This window comes from Myotis yumanensis, unplaced genomic scaffold (genome assembly GCF_028538775.1).
Source record: "Myotis yumanensis isolate MYYU_CA2020_CCGP unplaced genomic scaffold, mMyoYum1.0.hap1 SCAF_7, whole genome shotgun sequence".
Lineage (NCBI taxonomy): Eukaryota > Metazoa > Chordata > Mammalia > Chiroptera > Vespertilionidae > Myotis > Myotis yumanensis.
The window spans coordinates 30,628,421-30,642,692 of NW_027223758.1; the positions used below are offsets into that span (position 1 = coordinate 30,628,421).

General features: G+C 51.2%; 1 protein-coding gene and 2 pseudogenes across 1 annotated transcript; 2 read left to right on the forward strand and 1 right to left on the reverse strand.

Moving 5' to 3' along the window:
* Positions 1-307: 307 nt before the first annotated feature.
* On the reverse strand, positions 308-2,211 carry LOC139014371 (small ribosomal subunit protein eS8-like; annotated as a pseudogene).
* Positions 2,212-2,334: 123 nt separating this feature from the next.
* Positions 2,335-13,951, forward strand: DDRGK1 (DDRGK domain containing 1). The gene is made up of 9 exons (XM_070420003.1): positions 2,335-2,488; positions 3,943-4,134; positions 5,318-5,430; positions 5,659-5,760; positions 9,118-9,240; positions 9,598-9,636; positions 12,535-12,591; positions 13,245-13,293; positions 13,654-13,951. The coding sequence occupies exons 1-9, from the start codon at positions 2,398-2,400 to the stop codon at positions 13,818-13,820; spliced, it is 933 nt and encodes a 310-aa protein (XP_070276104.1). The 5' UTR covers positions 2,335-2,397; the 3' UTR covers positions 13,821-13,951.
* On the forward strand, positions 7,605-7,693 carry LOC139014733 (U6 spliceosomal RNA; annotated as a pseudogene).
* Positions 13,952-14,272: the final 321 nt, after the last annotated feature.

A 14,272-nucleotide genomic window follows, 5' to 3' on the forward strand; every position in this document is an offset into this window, starting at 1 on the left:
ATTAAAAAAAAAATACACAAATGTTGTTACATTGCACATAACCATTTGCAATAATTTCCACTTATCAGATGTTAACATGTCATATTTTTTTCAAATCTACCACCACCAATAACACATACATACCATTGGTCCTGGGATCTTTATGATATCACACACACAAAAGACTTCATACTACTTTAATAACAAATTCCCAGAACTTATTTGCTTTCTAAAAAAATCTCGAGATTACATCCTGTCCCTAGTTTTTTGGAGTAAGCACCTTTAATACAGGAGCTAAGATAGGAGAGAAGAGGATTTTTTTGCATTCTTAGGCCTTGATTTTCTTCAGCTAGAACTCCAGCTCCTTGCCCTTGAACACGTAACCATCTGCTCAGCCTCATTGGTCTGGTCTTGAAGCGATGCACGCGAGAAACCTGACCTGCCTGGCTGGGCGTGGCTCGTGGTTGACCGTCAACCTATGAACCAGGTTCAATTCCCAATGCTTGGGTTGCAGGCTTGATCCCTGGTAGGAGGCACGCAGGAGGCAGCCGATCAATGATTCTCTCTCATCATTGATGTTTCTCTCTCTCCCTCTCCCTTCCTTTCTGAAATCAATAAGAATATATATTAAAAAAAAGAAGAAGCTTGCCCTGCTGGAACTGCTCTTCTAGAAGGCTACTGATTTTGGCATTCTTTTTCCCTTCATCATCATATTTCTTCTGACTTATTTTTGTTGTTGTTAATCCTCACCCAAGATATTTGTCCATTGATTTTTAGGGAGAGTAGAAGAGAGAGGGGAAGACAAAGAGAAACATCCATGTGAGAGAAACACATCAATTGGTTGCCTCCCACAGGAGCCCGGGCCAGGGCCTGAGCCAAACTGTGTAGGGCTTGACTTTTGATTTGTTTGTTTGTTTGTTTGTTTGTTTAAAATCTCTTCCTCCTCACAAGTCAGCTTGGCCCCCCTCTTGCAGCCCAGGGGGGCAGTGCATTGTGGGACTGGTACTACTGTCAGTAGGGTGTGCTGTCAATGAGCATGATGCAGTGTTTTACAGGAGTCTTGGTACAGACCATTTTGTTGTTGGGTGCATTGTAGACAACATCAATAATCCTTGTTTTGTGCCCACAGCACTCTGAGACCCAGGAGAAGTTGCCCATGCCCAGCTTCAAGGCATGGTACTTCTTGTTGCCTCCCCCCCACACAGACTGAATGTATGTGGGGGGGGGGGGGGGGATCTTAGTGTTGGCAGCAGGATGTCCTAGCTCATATTTTTGCTTCTTGTGGTAGGGATTTCTCTTATGCCCAGTCTTGTGGCACTTATGCCAGTTGTCCTGAGAGATGGCTTGGTGCCTGCTGGAAAGAGCCTGTCCCCAGTTGTGTTTTTTTCCTTAAATCTTTAAATAATGTATTGATTTAGAGAGAAAGAAAGGAAGGGGGAGAGAGAAAGAGAAAGAGAGAGAGAGAGAGAGAGAAGGAGAAACATCGATTTGTTGTTCCACTTATTTATTCATTCATCAGTTGATTCTTACACGTGCTCTGGTCAGGGATTGAACCCACAACGTTGGTGTATTGGATCAATGTTCTGAGTTATCAGGCCAGAGCCCCCAGTTGTTTTTTTAAACAACTTTATCAAGATATAACTTGTCCCATTTTCTCTATAAATTGTTAACAATTAAAGGGATATTTAAATTCCTGTGGGTGTTTAATTTCCAAGAGTTCACTATGGAAAACTGGATCACTATTTTTTGTACAACTTAATAAAGCTAATTTTATTTAAAAATAGGTCTACAATTGGAAGGTCTGAGTACAAAAAGTATATCGTTATTTAAATGGAAGATTTGGTCTCTCCCCGTCACCCTTTCAACGAAATCAAATGTTACAGATACAGGCACAGTTCTGCCTTTAATCTCACCCATCTTCTTCCCTCCCCAAAGGTAACCGCCATGCTGAAGTTCGTATGTATTATCCTAAATATGTTTTTGTACTTTTTCCACATAGTATGTTTCCATAAACACTATATGGTATTGTTTGGTGCTTTAAAAACATATATTAATGTTATCACACTGCACATTACGTTTGCAGTAATTTCCACTTAACCTTTTTTTATGCCCCCCAAATTCATTTTATTTATTTATTTATCTATCTATCTTACTGTGGCATACAACCCGTGAGGATAATAATAACCAGCACTTTTGGAGCCCTTACGAACTATCAGGCACTACTCCAAGCATCTTTTCAAAATTCATTTTAAAATAAAAAATTACGGTCTCTTGGTGAAACGTGCGGCCTGAGCGGGGACCAGAGTGGTGGGCGGGGTCTAGGATGGGGCGGGGCGGGGCCATGGGGGCGTTGGGCGGGGCCTGGGAGATCCCGGGCCTCCGGGTGGACGCGCTAGCCCCACGCAGGAAGCCGTTGACATGGTGGCCGCCGTGGTGTACCTGGTGGCGGCGGCTCTGCTGGTCGGCCTTATCTTCTTCCTGACTCGCAGACAAGGCGGAGCGGCAGCAGGTAGGAGATGTCGCCGCGCCAGGGCCGGCGGGGCCGCGCTTCCGGCCTCCTGAGCCTGGGTGAGCCGTCGCGCCGCGGCTCCTGCGCATGCGCCTGCACGCCGGCGGGGCTGACGAGCTTCTCGGCGGCCGCAGCGCCCGCCCGCGTCCGGCTGCTCCTGCGCTAACGTAGACGTACGCGATCCGCTGGGAACCGCGGTGCTGGAACCCGCGGGCGGGATAGCGGCGTCCTACACGGCTCTCCCGGGCCCAGGCACTCCAGACCTACTGGCCCAGAGGGGCTGGGCCCTGGCGGACAACACTGCCATCTCTCATTGGGGCGATCCCCCGCTGCGCCCGGAGGAGAGGCCGCAGGAGTCCCGTCCCCCCCCCCAAAAGCTGGCTCCGGAGCGGGTGCCAAGAAGTGGGCACCTGAGTGTTTCCTGCCTACCCACCAGCTGGAGAGAGCACGAGGCGACTCAGAGAACTACCTGGAATGAAGCTCTCTCTTTTCCCTCTCAAAAAGACACCCATGCACCCTCCTCCCCCCTGTTCTGCACTCCGATCCGAAGATCATGTCATGCATCGCCAGGGCATAGAACAGATACACCGTCATTCCTCACCCCACCTCTTGTCCGCATATGGCTTTGTCTATAATGTCTCTCCCCTTCTCTGGCCCAGAAGCTACTCGGAGCACCTGCATGCTCCAGGGGCAGGGGAGAGAAGCTGAGGTAAGCAGATAGCCAACAGATCTTCCTGGGAGGAAAGACAGCCCCCCCCCCACCCCCCCCACCGTGGGCTCTCTGGTTGAGATGCCAGATAAAACCATGGCGTTTAGGGGGTGTTATGCAAGAAATAAATGCAGTCCTAGCCCTAACCGGTTTGGCTCAGTGGATAGAGCATCGGTCTGCAGACTGAAGGGTCCCAGGTTCGATTCGGGTCAAGGGCATGATGTACCTTGGTTGTGGGCACATCCCCAGTAAGGGGGTTTGCAGGAGGCAGCTGATAGATGTATCTCTCTCATCAATGTTTCTAACTCTCTATTCCTCTCCCTTCCTCTCTGTAAAAAATCAATAAAATATATTTATAAATAAATAAATAAATAAATAAATACAGTCCTGCAGAGGGCATGCGGGTGAGCTCTGGATGGGTCCAGGTGGTTTTCCTGGGGGAGCTAGAGCTTCAGCCCCATCTTGCTCCATCAGGGTGGTAATCTGATGGGCCAGCTGGAAAGGTGGAACCTTGAGGGGAAAGGTATTAACACAGGCAAGAGGCAAAGGGTGATCTTGCTCATAGGACCAAGGTGTGGCTCTGGGTTGTAAATGTCTCAGTGGTCTGAAAAGGTGGGATTGGTGCTCTGGGTCTTAGGAGCCTGGAGGAAGTTGAGTTGAGGGGGATGAGACTTTTGGGATGTTGCTCCCCTGCCATCAGGGGGGTTGGGCTGCCGACAGCGTTATGGTTCCTCTCTTCCTACAGCCGACCAAGAACCAGTGCACAATGGAGAAGAGACAGTAATAGCAGGCCGAGTGGCCCAGCCCGAGGAGCAGAGGGCTGGGGCTAGACCCCGGCGCCGCAGGGACCTGGGCAGCCGCCTGCAGGCCCAGCGTCAAGCCCAGCGGGCGGCCAGGTTGGAGGTGGACGAGAATGAGGATGAGGCTGTCATCCCAGGTGAGTGGGGCCACAGCCTGTAGGGGAAGGAACTGGTTCAGGGGAAGAGAGGGCTCCAAAAGCTGGGTAGAAGGATAGGATGTGGAGCCAGTGTGGGAGGGATGTCTGGGAGCCATCCGATGGGGTGTGGCCAGACTTGGGACCAGAAGTTCTGGATCCTGACCCTTATTTCATTGGGCCAACTCCCTTTTCCTTCACCGTGGTTCTCAGTGTCCAAGCAGGAGGGCAGGGATCTTTAGATTGACCACAAGAGCTTCTCAGCCCACTCCTTATATTCCGGCACCCTTCCTGGTGTGGGCATATTCTTTCCCCGAGGGCCTCACCCCAGAGCCGGAGTTCCTGGCTAAGAGCTTCTGCAGTTCCTGGAGTGGAGTCGCCCATAACCTGAGAAGCGTTTGAGGATAGAAATATTCTTTTGACAGGAGCCTCTATATCCCTGGTGCTGGGAGACCAACAGAGAGCCCTTAGGATTATGTAAAAGAATATCCCTTTCCAGTGCTCTATAGCTGGCTTGAGACTGAGGAGGAAGCATTTGGGGCTTTTGCCCTTGTACCTTTGGAAATTAGCCACTTTAGTTGCACCATGCCTCCTGTCTCAGACTTGGAGTCAAACATCCTTGCTACTCAGGAACCAGCGGGTCTTTAACTTTCAGAGCCTTTGGCCTGGGGTAATCCTGGGGTTTGGGCTGTCTTTTTGCTTTGGATCTGGTGGGTCAAAGGGATAACCCTGGCCAGGGGCTGAGCCCAGAACCCTCAGCAGTTCTGATTACAGTGAAGATGATTTGAGACTTGAGATGGGAGGGAGAGGGGATGGGGATAAATTTCCCCTGGGACTTCCTTCCCTGGCGCTTTGGCTCAGAGACAGAAAACAGACAACTGCAAGCCCAGACAGTCCTGCCTGTGATTTGCAGGCATTCAGATATTGGAACCTGGTGCCTCCCTCTATGGCTATGCAGCACCTAAAGTTATCTCTTCCCTTGCCCTCTGGTCCCCACACCCTACCACCACCCCTAATACGCGTACACCTGGAGTTTAAATTTCTGCATTCATGGCAGATGCCTCTGGAGGGCAGAGCTGGGCTAGTGACTTGCAGGTGGGTGAAAGGGACAGGGACAAGGGGTGGGGTGGATCCATCATCAGTCCTCTCTAGCCAGGACCTGAAGTGTCTCTCTAACCACGCTTAGCCCACGAGGAAGAAGACAGTGAGAAGCCCGTGGAAACTCACCTGTCAGGGAAAATTGGAGCCAAGAAACTACGGAAACTGGAGGAGAAACAAGCACGAAAAGCCCAGCGAGAGGCAAGCAAGAGGGGTGGGGTGCAGCTCTGGGAAGTGGGAAAGGGCCCTGTGGTGGACCCTCCCTTTGAGGATCTTTGCATGCTGGGCTGGTGTTTGCTGCTTGCCGGCTTTGTCTCCTGCAGCCTCGGTCTGTGGCCTGGCCCAGGCATTGTCTGCCCTGGCCTGTTTGGGAGTTGGGCAACCTCTAGCTGGGGTTGGGGATGTGCCCCTATGAAGACCTTTCTCCAGGCAGAGGAAGCTGAGCGTGAGGAGCGGAAACGCCTTGAGTCCCAGCGTGAGGCAGAGTGGAAGAAGGAGGAGGAGCGGCTTCGGCTGGAGGAGAAACAGAAGGTGAGGCCAACCCTAAATCCTGACTCTGACACCTGACTAGGCAGCCTTGTTTCCCATGCAGCTCCCCAACTCCTCCAACCCAGAAGATGGGCCATAGACCAGGTGCAGGGGCAGGCCCGGTTTACTTGGCCCTGGGTTCTAGGTGCAGTCCGTGTAAAGCTACTGCTGAAAAGCAGAGCCTGAGATGGGAATTTTTTTTAAAATATATTTTATTGATTTTTTACAGAGAGGAAGGAAGAGGGACAGAGAGCTAGAAACATTGATGAGAGAGAAACATCAGCCGCCTCCTGCACACCCCCCACTGGGGACATGCCCACAACCAAGGCACATGCCCCTGACGGGAATCGAACCCGGGACCCCTCAGTCCGCAGGCCGACGCTCTATGCACTGAGCCAAACCGGTTAGGGCTGAGATGGGAATTTTTATGCCTGTGTTGTATTGTCATACCTGGTCTACTTGAAGAACATTGAGGTGGTGAGAGTGGCTAGAGCAGGGTAAGCAAGGAGAGGGGTCAAAGAGGTAAGGGTGGGGGGGAGTCTAGATCCTGAGGGCCTTGAGGCTATTGCAGGTCACTGTGAGAGATGGTGGGCCCTGCCTGAGCCAGGTCCTGTTTAGGGCCTGGCATAGAAGAGATGCTCAGGGATGAGGGCCACAGCAATAAAGGTTGTTAATGACCATTTGTTTGCCAGATGCTTTCTTCCTTCTGAGAACCAGGTACCCAAGAAAGGGAATATCACAAAGATGTGATGTGATACAGGGTAAGAGCCAGGGCTGCCCCAGCTGGGAAGACCCCATAGCTTTGTGCCTTCAGGCTCTGACGGGCCTCATTGTTCAGGATGGCAGAAAGCCTGGCTGTGGGTGCTGTAGTGAGGGGAAGGGACCAGAACACAGCACAGGGAGGCATTAGCATGAGGGTGTTTTCACCTTTGTAAGTATTGACTCTGGCTAATGCACCTTCAATATCCTGGGGCTCTTCTCTCACTCACTCAGTTTCCCTGTTATTGACATCTTACCTATCGTGGCATATTTCTCACAACTAATATGGATGCATTATTACTAACTAAACCCCACACATTATTCAGATTTTATTAGTTTCCCCCCAGTATCCTTTTTCGTTTCCAGGATCATATCCAAAAGACCTCGTTACACTTGGTTGTCATGTCTTCTTAGGCTCTTCTGGGTTGTGACAGTTTTTCAGACTTCCCTTGCTTTTGATTAACTTGATTGTTTGAAGAGGGCTGGGGAAGTATGTTGTACAGTGTTCCTCAATTTGCATTTGGCTGATGTTTTTCTCATGGTTAGACTGAGGTTATGGGTTTCTGGCAGGAAGACCACAGGTGAAGTGCCATCTTAAACACAACATATCAATGGTACATGTTATCAACTTGACGGGTCACTAGTGATGTTAACCTAGATCACCTGGCTGGGGTTTTGTCAAATTTCTCCACTGTACCCCAACCGCTGTGTCTCAGTAGTTGAGCGTTGATTCATGAACCAAGAGGTCATGGGTTCAATTCCCGGTCAGGGCACATTCCCAGTAGGGGATGTGCAGGAGGCAGCCAATCAATGATGCTTCTCTCACATCGATGTTTCTATCCCTCTCTCCCTCTCCCTTGCTCTCTCTCTAAAAATCAATAAAAACGTTTTTTTAAAAAAGATGGAAAGCTCTTAGGGAGAATTAGAATTTAAGAAACAAAATTTCTCCCCTGTAATGTTACTCTTTCCTTCCCATACTTCTTCGTAAACAACTCACTGTGCACAAGCCACCCTTAAGGGGTGGGGATTTATGCGCAGCCTCGTTTAGAGAGCATCTACAAAAAGCATTCGGGGTGCTCGCTTCGGCAGCACATGTACTACTAGTAAAATTGGAATGATACATAGAAGATTAGCAAGGATGACACGCAGATTCGTGAAGCGTTTCTTCCATATTTTTTTAAAAAGTATTTGGAATTCTTTTGTAAGGGTGATTTATCTTTTCTTCTCTGTTTATATACTCAACTGTTTATTTTTACCTTCATGGACTTATGACTATTTATTTTGTACTTTGTCTTGTAATCCAGTACTATTTTATCTATTTTGTTGGTGCGATTGTTCCAAGGTTGGCTGCTGTGTGCCTTTGACATACTCTCACTGTTTTCTTACTTTGGGCACTGCAAGGTGCTCAAGGCTCATCAGATATTCCCTGTCCCCACTTGAGCTTCGCGTTTTGAAAAGATCTTTCTGAGAGCTCTAGGAAATGGATTAGGTTGGGGGGAGGTTGTTGTACGAGGTGATGGTGATGATGGATGGACTGAGATGCTTTCTGGAAGTTAAAGAAAGAAGTGGAGATGGGACCTCATTTCTGTCTGGGGCCACTGGCCAGAGGACTGTGTGACTCACTGAGCCAGGGACTCAGGAGGAGGATCAGACATGTGGGGAATAGATCACAGGGTCCTTCTAGAACTGGTTCTCAACCTTCCTAATGCTGCGACCCTTTAATATAGTTCCTCATGTTGTGGTGAGCCCCAACCATAAAATTATTTTCGTTGCTACTTCATAACTGTAATTTTGCTACTGTTAATGAATCGTAATGTAAATATCTGATATGCAGGATGTATTTAGGCGACCCCTGTGAATGGGTCGTTCAACCCCCAAAGGGGTCGCAGCCCACAGGTTGAGAACCGCTGTTCTAGAACATAATTCAATTTGAGGTGCCTGTGTGACAGCCCAATGAGTGTGTCATGTGGGCAGTCATGTGCTTGGGAGTAGAGATTTGGGCAGGGATACAACTGGCAGCCACTGGCAAGAAAATGGTTATTGATGCTGTGGGCATGGAGAAAGAATGGAAAAGGGAGGAGGCAGAAAGAACGGCGGAGGAGCAGGAGGAAGTACAGGAGAGGAGGGGTCTGGAAGCCACAGGAAGAAAGAGGGAGAGGTCAACTCTGCCCAATACCACCGAGAAGACAGGACTGGGAGGGTGATGGTTGTCCTTTGGATTTGGTGGGATTAAGAGCATGGGCGAGATGGTAGCAGTTGTTTCAGAGGAGCTGGGTACACAGAAGCCAGATAGAGTGGGCCGGAGTGTGAATGGATGGTGAGGATATGAAGCCTTAGGTGCTTGTTTGAACATGACAGGAAGAGAGAGGGAGAGGGTGATTGGAGAATATTGTGGGAGGGGACATAGAACTATGAGAAGAGGGGCCTCTGCCTTCTGTCCAACATGGGGGCCGGAGGGATCGGGGTCTTGAAGGAGCTCTGTCCCTAAGAAAGGGCTGAGCTGTATGACCTGGTGCCCTGTGGGGGCAGCAGGGACCAGAACAGGGATGGGGTGAGCACCTGTGCCCAAATACCTGACTCTTGCCCACTCTGTGTCCACAGGAGGAGGAGGAGAGGAAAGCCCGGGAGGAGCAGGCCCAGCGGGAGCATGAGGAGTACCTGAAACTGAAGGAGGCCTTCGTGGTGGAGGAGGAGGGCGTGAGCGAGACCATGACTGAGGAACAGGTGGGCCTGCCACTCCTTCGAAACCCTCCCTGCACCCACCAAAGCAGGCCTGGCCATCACATCCCAGACACCCTGCTGCTCCTCACCTGCCTCCCCAGATAGGCAGTGAGAGATGGGTGGGCATGGTGACCAGCAGGCTCTAGCAGCGAGAGGCCTTGTCCTCAGGAGAGGTGGTGCTTCCAAAACCCTCATTGTGGGAGGCTGTGCTGCTGGTGAAGGTGGTGGCACATGCAGGTGGTTGGGCAGGCACACAAGCAAGCACATGGGCAGGTGGCACTCAGGTGGGCAGGTGGGCAAGCATAGACCCCTGCAGCCTCTGCAAGGGCAACACTCACTCTGGTTTCTCTGGTCCTTTAGTCCCACAGCTTCCTGACAGAGTTCATCAACTACATCAAGGTAAGAAGCCACCTGCCGTGTGTGTGTGTGTGTGTGTGTGTGTGTGTGTGTGTGTGTGTGAGAGAGAGAGAGAGAGAGAGAGAGAGAGAGAGAGAGAGAGAGAGGTATGTGTTCTCAAGGCCCAGAGGGAACAGATCCGAGTGGGGCTGTAGGAGTTTCAAGCTCATGCAGGTGTGGACAGTAGGACTGAGAGGGGCTGAGCTGCCAGGGTCCCGGCCAGGAGTGTCTCTTCTCTGACCCCGAAGGTGGAGAAGGATCTGGGTCTGTGTGGGAGGCATGAGCCTTTGATTGCTTCCTCACACTCAGGGTTTGACAGTTTCCCTGCTCTTCAGACCCCGTGCTCAGTGAGTCACTGTATTTTCAGGTGTCTTCACATGTGTTTTCTGTCAGTTCTGTCACCCAGAGTCTCCACTGCCGTGTGTTCCTGACCTTGAACTTGGGTCTTGGGGGTGGGGGTGGAAATGATGCTGCTTCCTTTGGGATCTAGGGTGGGTGGCAGGTGTGTCCCCTTCTATGCACAGGCCGCCCAGGTGCTGCTCTGGGTTGCATAAGCATAAGCACTGTCCTGCTCTGCTTTGCTGCTAAGCAACTTCTCCTCTCCCGAGAAGGATTCGAGAGGTTTTCAAGAGCAGCTCAGAGGAGCAGAGGCGGCTGAGGGATGGAGTGCAGAGGGAGCGGGGGTGGGGGTGGGACTAGGGGGTGCCAAGGAACCAGGGCTTGCATAATCCTCCCCCACCTCCTGAAAGAGAGCAGGGTTTAGATGCCTCCCAGCAGCTAGGGGCTGGGCTCACAGTCTGGGGGCCGGTGTTTCCCAAGAGGGAGAAAGTTCCCTCAGGCTGTGCCCATTCCCCTCCGATGGAGCCCATTCTCCACCCTGGCACCCATGAGTGAGGGCTGCAGCCTGGGCAGGACATCTCTCACACTTCCCTGCTGCCGTTTGGAGCTTTCTGTCCCCATCTACCCAGTGGGCAGCACCATGGCCCTGTGTCCTTCCTCCAGGAAGCCATCCGTCAGCTTTAGCTCCCCCTGTCCTCTCCAGAGACCTGAGAAAAGGCCCAGGCAGTTCCAGCCCTCACTTTCCATGGCTCCGGAGGAACCATTTTCTGGTGGATCTCCAAGCTCTTCTGGACCTTAGAGGTCTTTCCAGCCTGTGCTGATTTTCCCAGAGATTCTGTCTGCAGGGAAAAGGAGGCCATTCAAAATCCAGCCCTCCCACCCACCCTCCCGGCTCCCAGAGGGTGAGCCCTGTTAGTGTCTCAGAACTGGTGGCACATTATTGTGCCAGCATAGTTATGTGAGGCATAGGTCTGACTGGTTTTTGTCAATCGGTCCATTCTCCTTTCTGATCAGGGCTAGGTTTTTTGTTGGTTTATTTTTCCAAGCTGATTTTTGGCCCCAGCACCTCAGGGACCACCTGGGTGATTTGTGTTCCCACTCTGCGCTATCTCTGAGAACCTAGCACCCACCCCCTGCTTTGTAGGTAGAGGCCAGCTGGCCAGGTCACCTTGTGCTTGCCCGTTCCCTGTCCAACTGCCGCTCGCTTGCCTCCCTGCTTGCACATTCAGTTTGGCATTTAGAACAGTCACATGCCATCTCAGCCCGGGAGGTGTCACTGTGTCACTCCTCCCCCAGCTCAATTGCTATGACAGAATCACGGAAACACACAAGGCTGCCTTCTCTAGCATCATATGCTGTCTGTTTGTGGGGGAGGCAGGGGCAGATGCATGTATAGGACCCAGCAGTGGACTCTCAGCCACACGCCCCCCACAGAACTAAAGGCTCTGCTGAAGGTTTGAGGGAAGCATGTGGAACATGGCGTGTGTGGAAAGCACTGAGAATGTTAGCAAGAGTTATTTTAAGGGTGGGCCCAGTGCCTCAGACAGTGTGAAGAGGATGGTGAGAAGAAGTGTGGGGGTCTCTGGGCATACGGGGGGTAAGCAAAGGCAAGGTGGGAATGAGCCATACTGCCTCCACTGAGACCCCTGCTTGTTGCACCCTTTTATCTGCTCTCTCCTTTTCCAGATTCTGTGTGTGTGTGTGTGTCCAGATTCGTGCCTGTCTCCCCTGTCCGTCTGTGAGTTCAATGTTTTGGTCACCATTGTATTTCCCACACGTTCTCAGTGTGTTGCCCTGGCAGGTCCTCAGCAAATAGTCCTGGAGATAGTTTTTTTAAAATAGCTTTTGGTTGAGTCTGGCTGGTATGGCAGTTTTTTTAAAATAGCTTTTGGTTGAGTCTGGCCGGTATGGCTCAGTTGGTTGAGCATCATCCTATGCACTGATAGGTCACCGGTTCCATTGCAGTCAGGGCACATACCTGGGTTGCAGGCTCGATTCCCGGTAAGGGGCTTGCAGGAGGCAGCCAATCCATGTTTCTTTCTCTCTCTCCTTCTCCCTTCCTCTCTCTCTAAAATCAATAAAAACATATTTTTAAAAAATTAAAATCATTTTTGGTGACTGTCACCCCATCCCTTCATCTTATGGTGCTTCTCCTTCCAACCTGTCTGTGATGTTAAAAACGATACAGCTGGCTACAGAGAAGGTGGCAGCTGCGCTTGACTCCCCACGTGTGTGTGTGTATGTGTGTGTGTGTGTGTGTGTGTCTGTCTGTCTGTCTGTCTCAGTGTGGTGCCCAGTCCAGGATGGAGCCTGTGGGCCAGGTGGTAGTTTTAGGCAGATACCTCTCCACAAGCAGGGGAAGGGGAGAGCTTATAAGTGTGTGTGTCTCTGTGTATGCATGGTTGGGAGAGTGTGTGAGGTGATTACGGCTCTTCCACAGGAATCTACTAGAATACAATTACCCAGGCACCCAAAGCAGATCAGATCAGAATGCAAACCTCAGTTTGTGTTGAGAGGGATTTGCCTACTGAGCCTCCCTCCTTTTACTCCCTCTCTTTGTAGCAGTCCAAGGTTGTGCTCTTGGAAGATCTGGCTTCCCAGGTGGGCCTGCGGACTCAGGTAAGCCCTGGAAGATGGCCTGCTGTGTGGAGTGTGGCTGTCAGAGGGCCTGCTCTAAAGATGGAGAGTCTTGTTGCCCCCTCTACCCTGCCCCAACCAGGAGGGAGTAGAGAGGAGGACTCTCTTGGCACCCCAAGAATCCTGTGGGGGTTTTGGTGTGTGTGTGTGTGTGTGTGTGTGTGTGTGTGTGTGTGTGTTTATGTTTTCAAATATATTTTTATCTTATGAATGAGGAGTCACATTCTGTTTAAATATCAAAGGGGCATTTTTCCAAGCTAGAACCCTGCCTTTCTGCTAGATGGAAGAATAGGCAGAGAAGAAAAGAATAAAGTCCTATCACTCCAGCAGCCCCTGTAACTGAAGCAGCCCAAGTCTAGTTACCTTGACAACTCTTGCAAACAGGCTGTACCAGCCTTCATGGCCACATGTCACCACTGCTCCTCTCCTGGTTGGAAAAGTGCCTCTCTTGGGGTCGTGCAGGGCCCCAGCCTCTTCTTCCCTGATACCCTCCAGAGAAGCAGAGCCACATTGGGTGGCGGAGCAGCCATGAGAGTGGGGAGGAGGAGATTTGGCTATGGTGGCAGGGAGGTTGCAGGTGCCTTTTCTGGGGATGGCAGCACCCATCTCTACTCTGAGAATTGTTCTCCTCACAGGACACCATAAACCGCATTCAGGACCTGCTGGCTGAGGGGACTCTGACAGGTGAGAGGATGAGAATCAATCACTACAGGCCTTGGCTTTGGGGAGTGCCTAACCACAGGGGGCTCCAGGTACTTGTTGTAGAGGCAGAATCATAACCGAGGGCGGGGGAACGGTGTGCAATGATGGACCCTGAGCAGGGGACACTGTTAGAAGGAGGACGTGCCACCCAGGGATGGCTCAGGGTACCAGGACAGGCAAGGAAGCCTGATTTGATTCCTAGCCAGGATTGGATGCAGCCAGGAAAGGCTGGGCAGGCAGGCCTGGAGGGCTTGGAGCCAGTTATGAAGGGGTGGGAGGGCATCTCAGGCCAGATGAGGAGGGCCCAGAAGGCTCAGCCCCACAACCTGCGTGTCCCCACAGGTGTGATTGACGACCGGGGCAAGTTCATCTACATAACCCCAGAGGAACTGGCTGCTGTGGCTAACTTCATCCGACAGCGGGGCCGGGTGTCCATCACTGAGCTTGCTCAGGCCAGCAACTCCCTCATCGCCTGGGGCCAGGAGCCCCCTACTCAGGCCCCAGCCTGATCTAGGCCTTCCCTCTTGGACTCAGAGCTGGCACGGCCTACCTGACCATACATCTTTATCCCTCTCCACCATGGGGCAGTGATGGAGTGTGGCTAGGCTGTTCTAAATTAAAGGCATGTGAGTGCTGCTGAGCGTGTTGTGGCTTGGTGTGGCAGAAGGCCTGGCCTGGGATCCCAAATGAGCAGGTGAAATCTAAGCCTCAGAAAGTACCTGAGGATTGAGGGTGGGAGAGAGGGTGGAGTGTCCTATAGAAGCAAATGGAAGTTCTCTTCTTATCAAGCATTCATTCATTCAAAAAGCACACAAAAAACAGTTATTTATTGTGTTCCTTCGTATCCTACAAGCCAAGTTCCCAAGATCTGGAGGAGATCTTTCTGTTCTTCCTTCACCCTTCCAAGAGCAAAAGTGAAAAACCACTTGGGCCACGTCTTCCCTAACTGAGGAGGGAGGTC

Excerpts from the sequence above, each read along its gene's own strand:
- DDRGK1 (XM_070420003.1), top strand. The coding sequence starts at position 2,398 with ATGGTGGCCGCCGTGGTGTACCTGGTGGCGGCGGCTCTGCTGGTCGGC. Across the intron at positions 5,431-5,658 it reads CACGAAAAGCCCAGCGAGAG|GCAGAGGAAGCTGAGCGTGA; the intron begins GCAAGCAAGAGG and ends ACCTTTCTCCAG. Across the intron at positions 12,592-13,244 it reads AGGTGGGCCTGCGGACTCAG|GACACCATAAACCGCATTCA; the intron begins GTAAGCCCTGGA and ends TTCTCCTCACAG.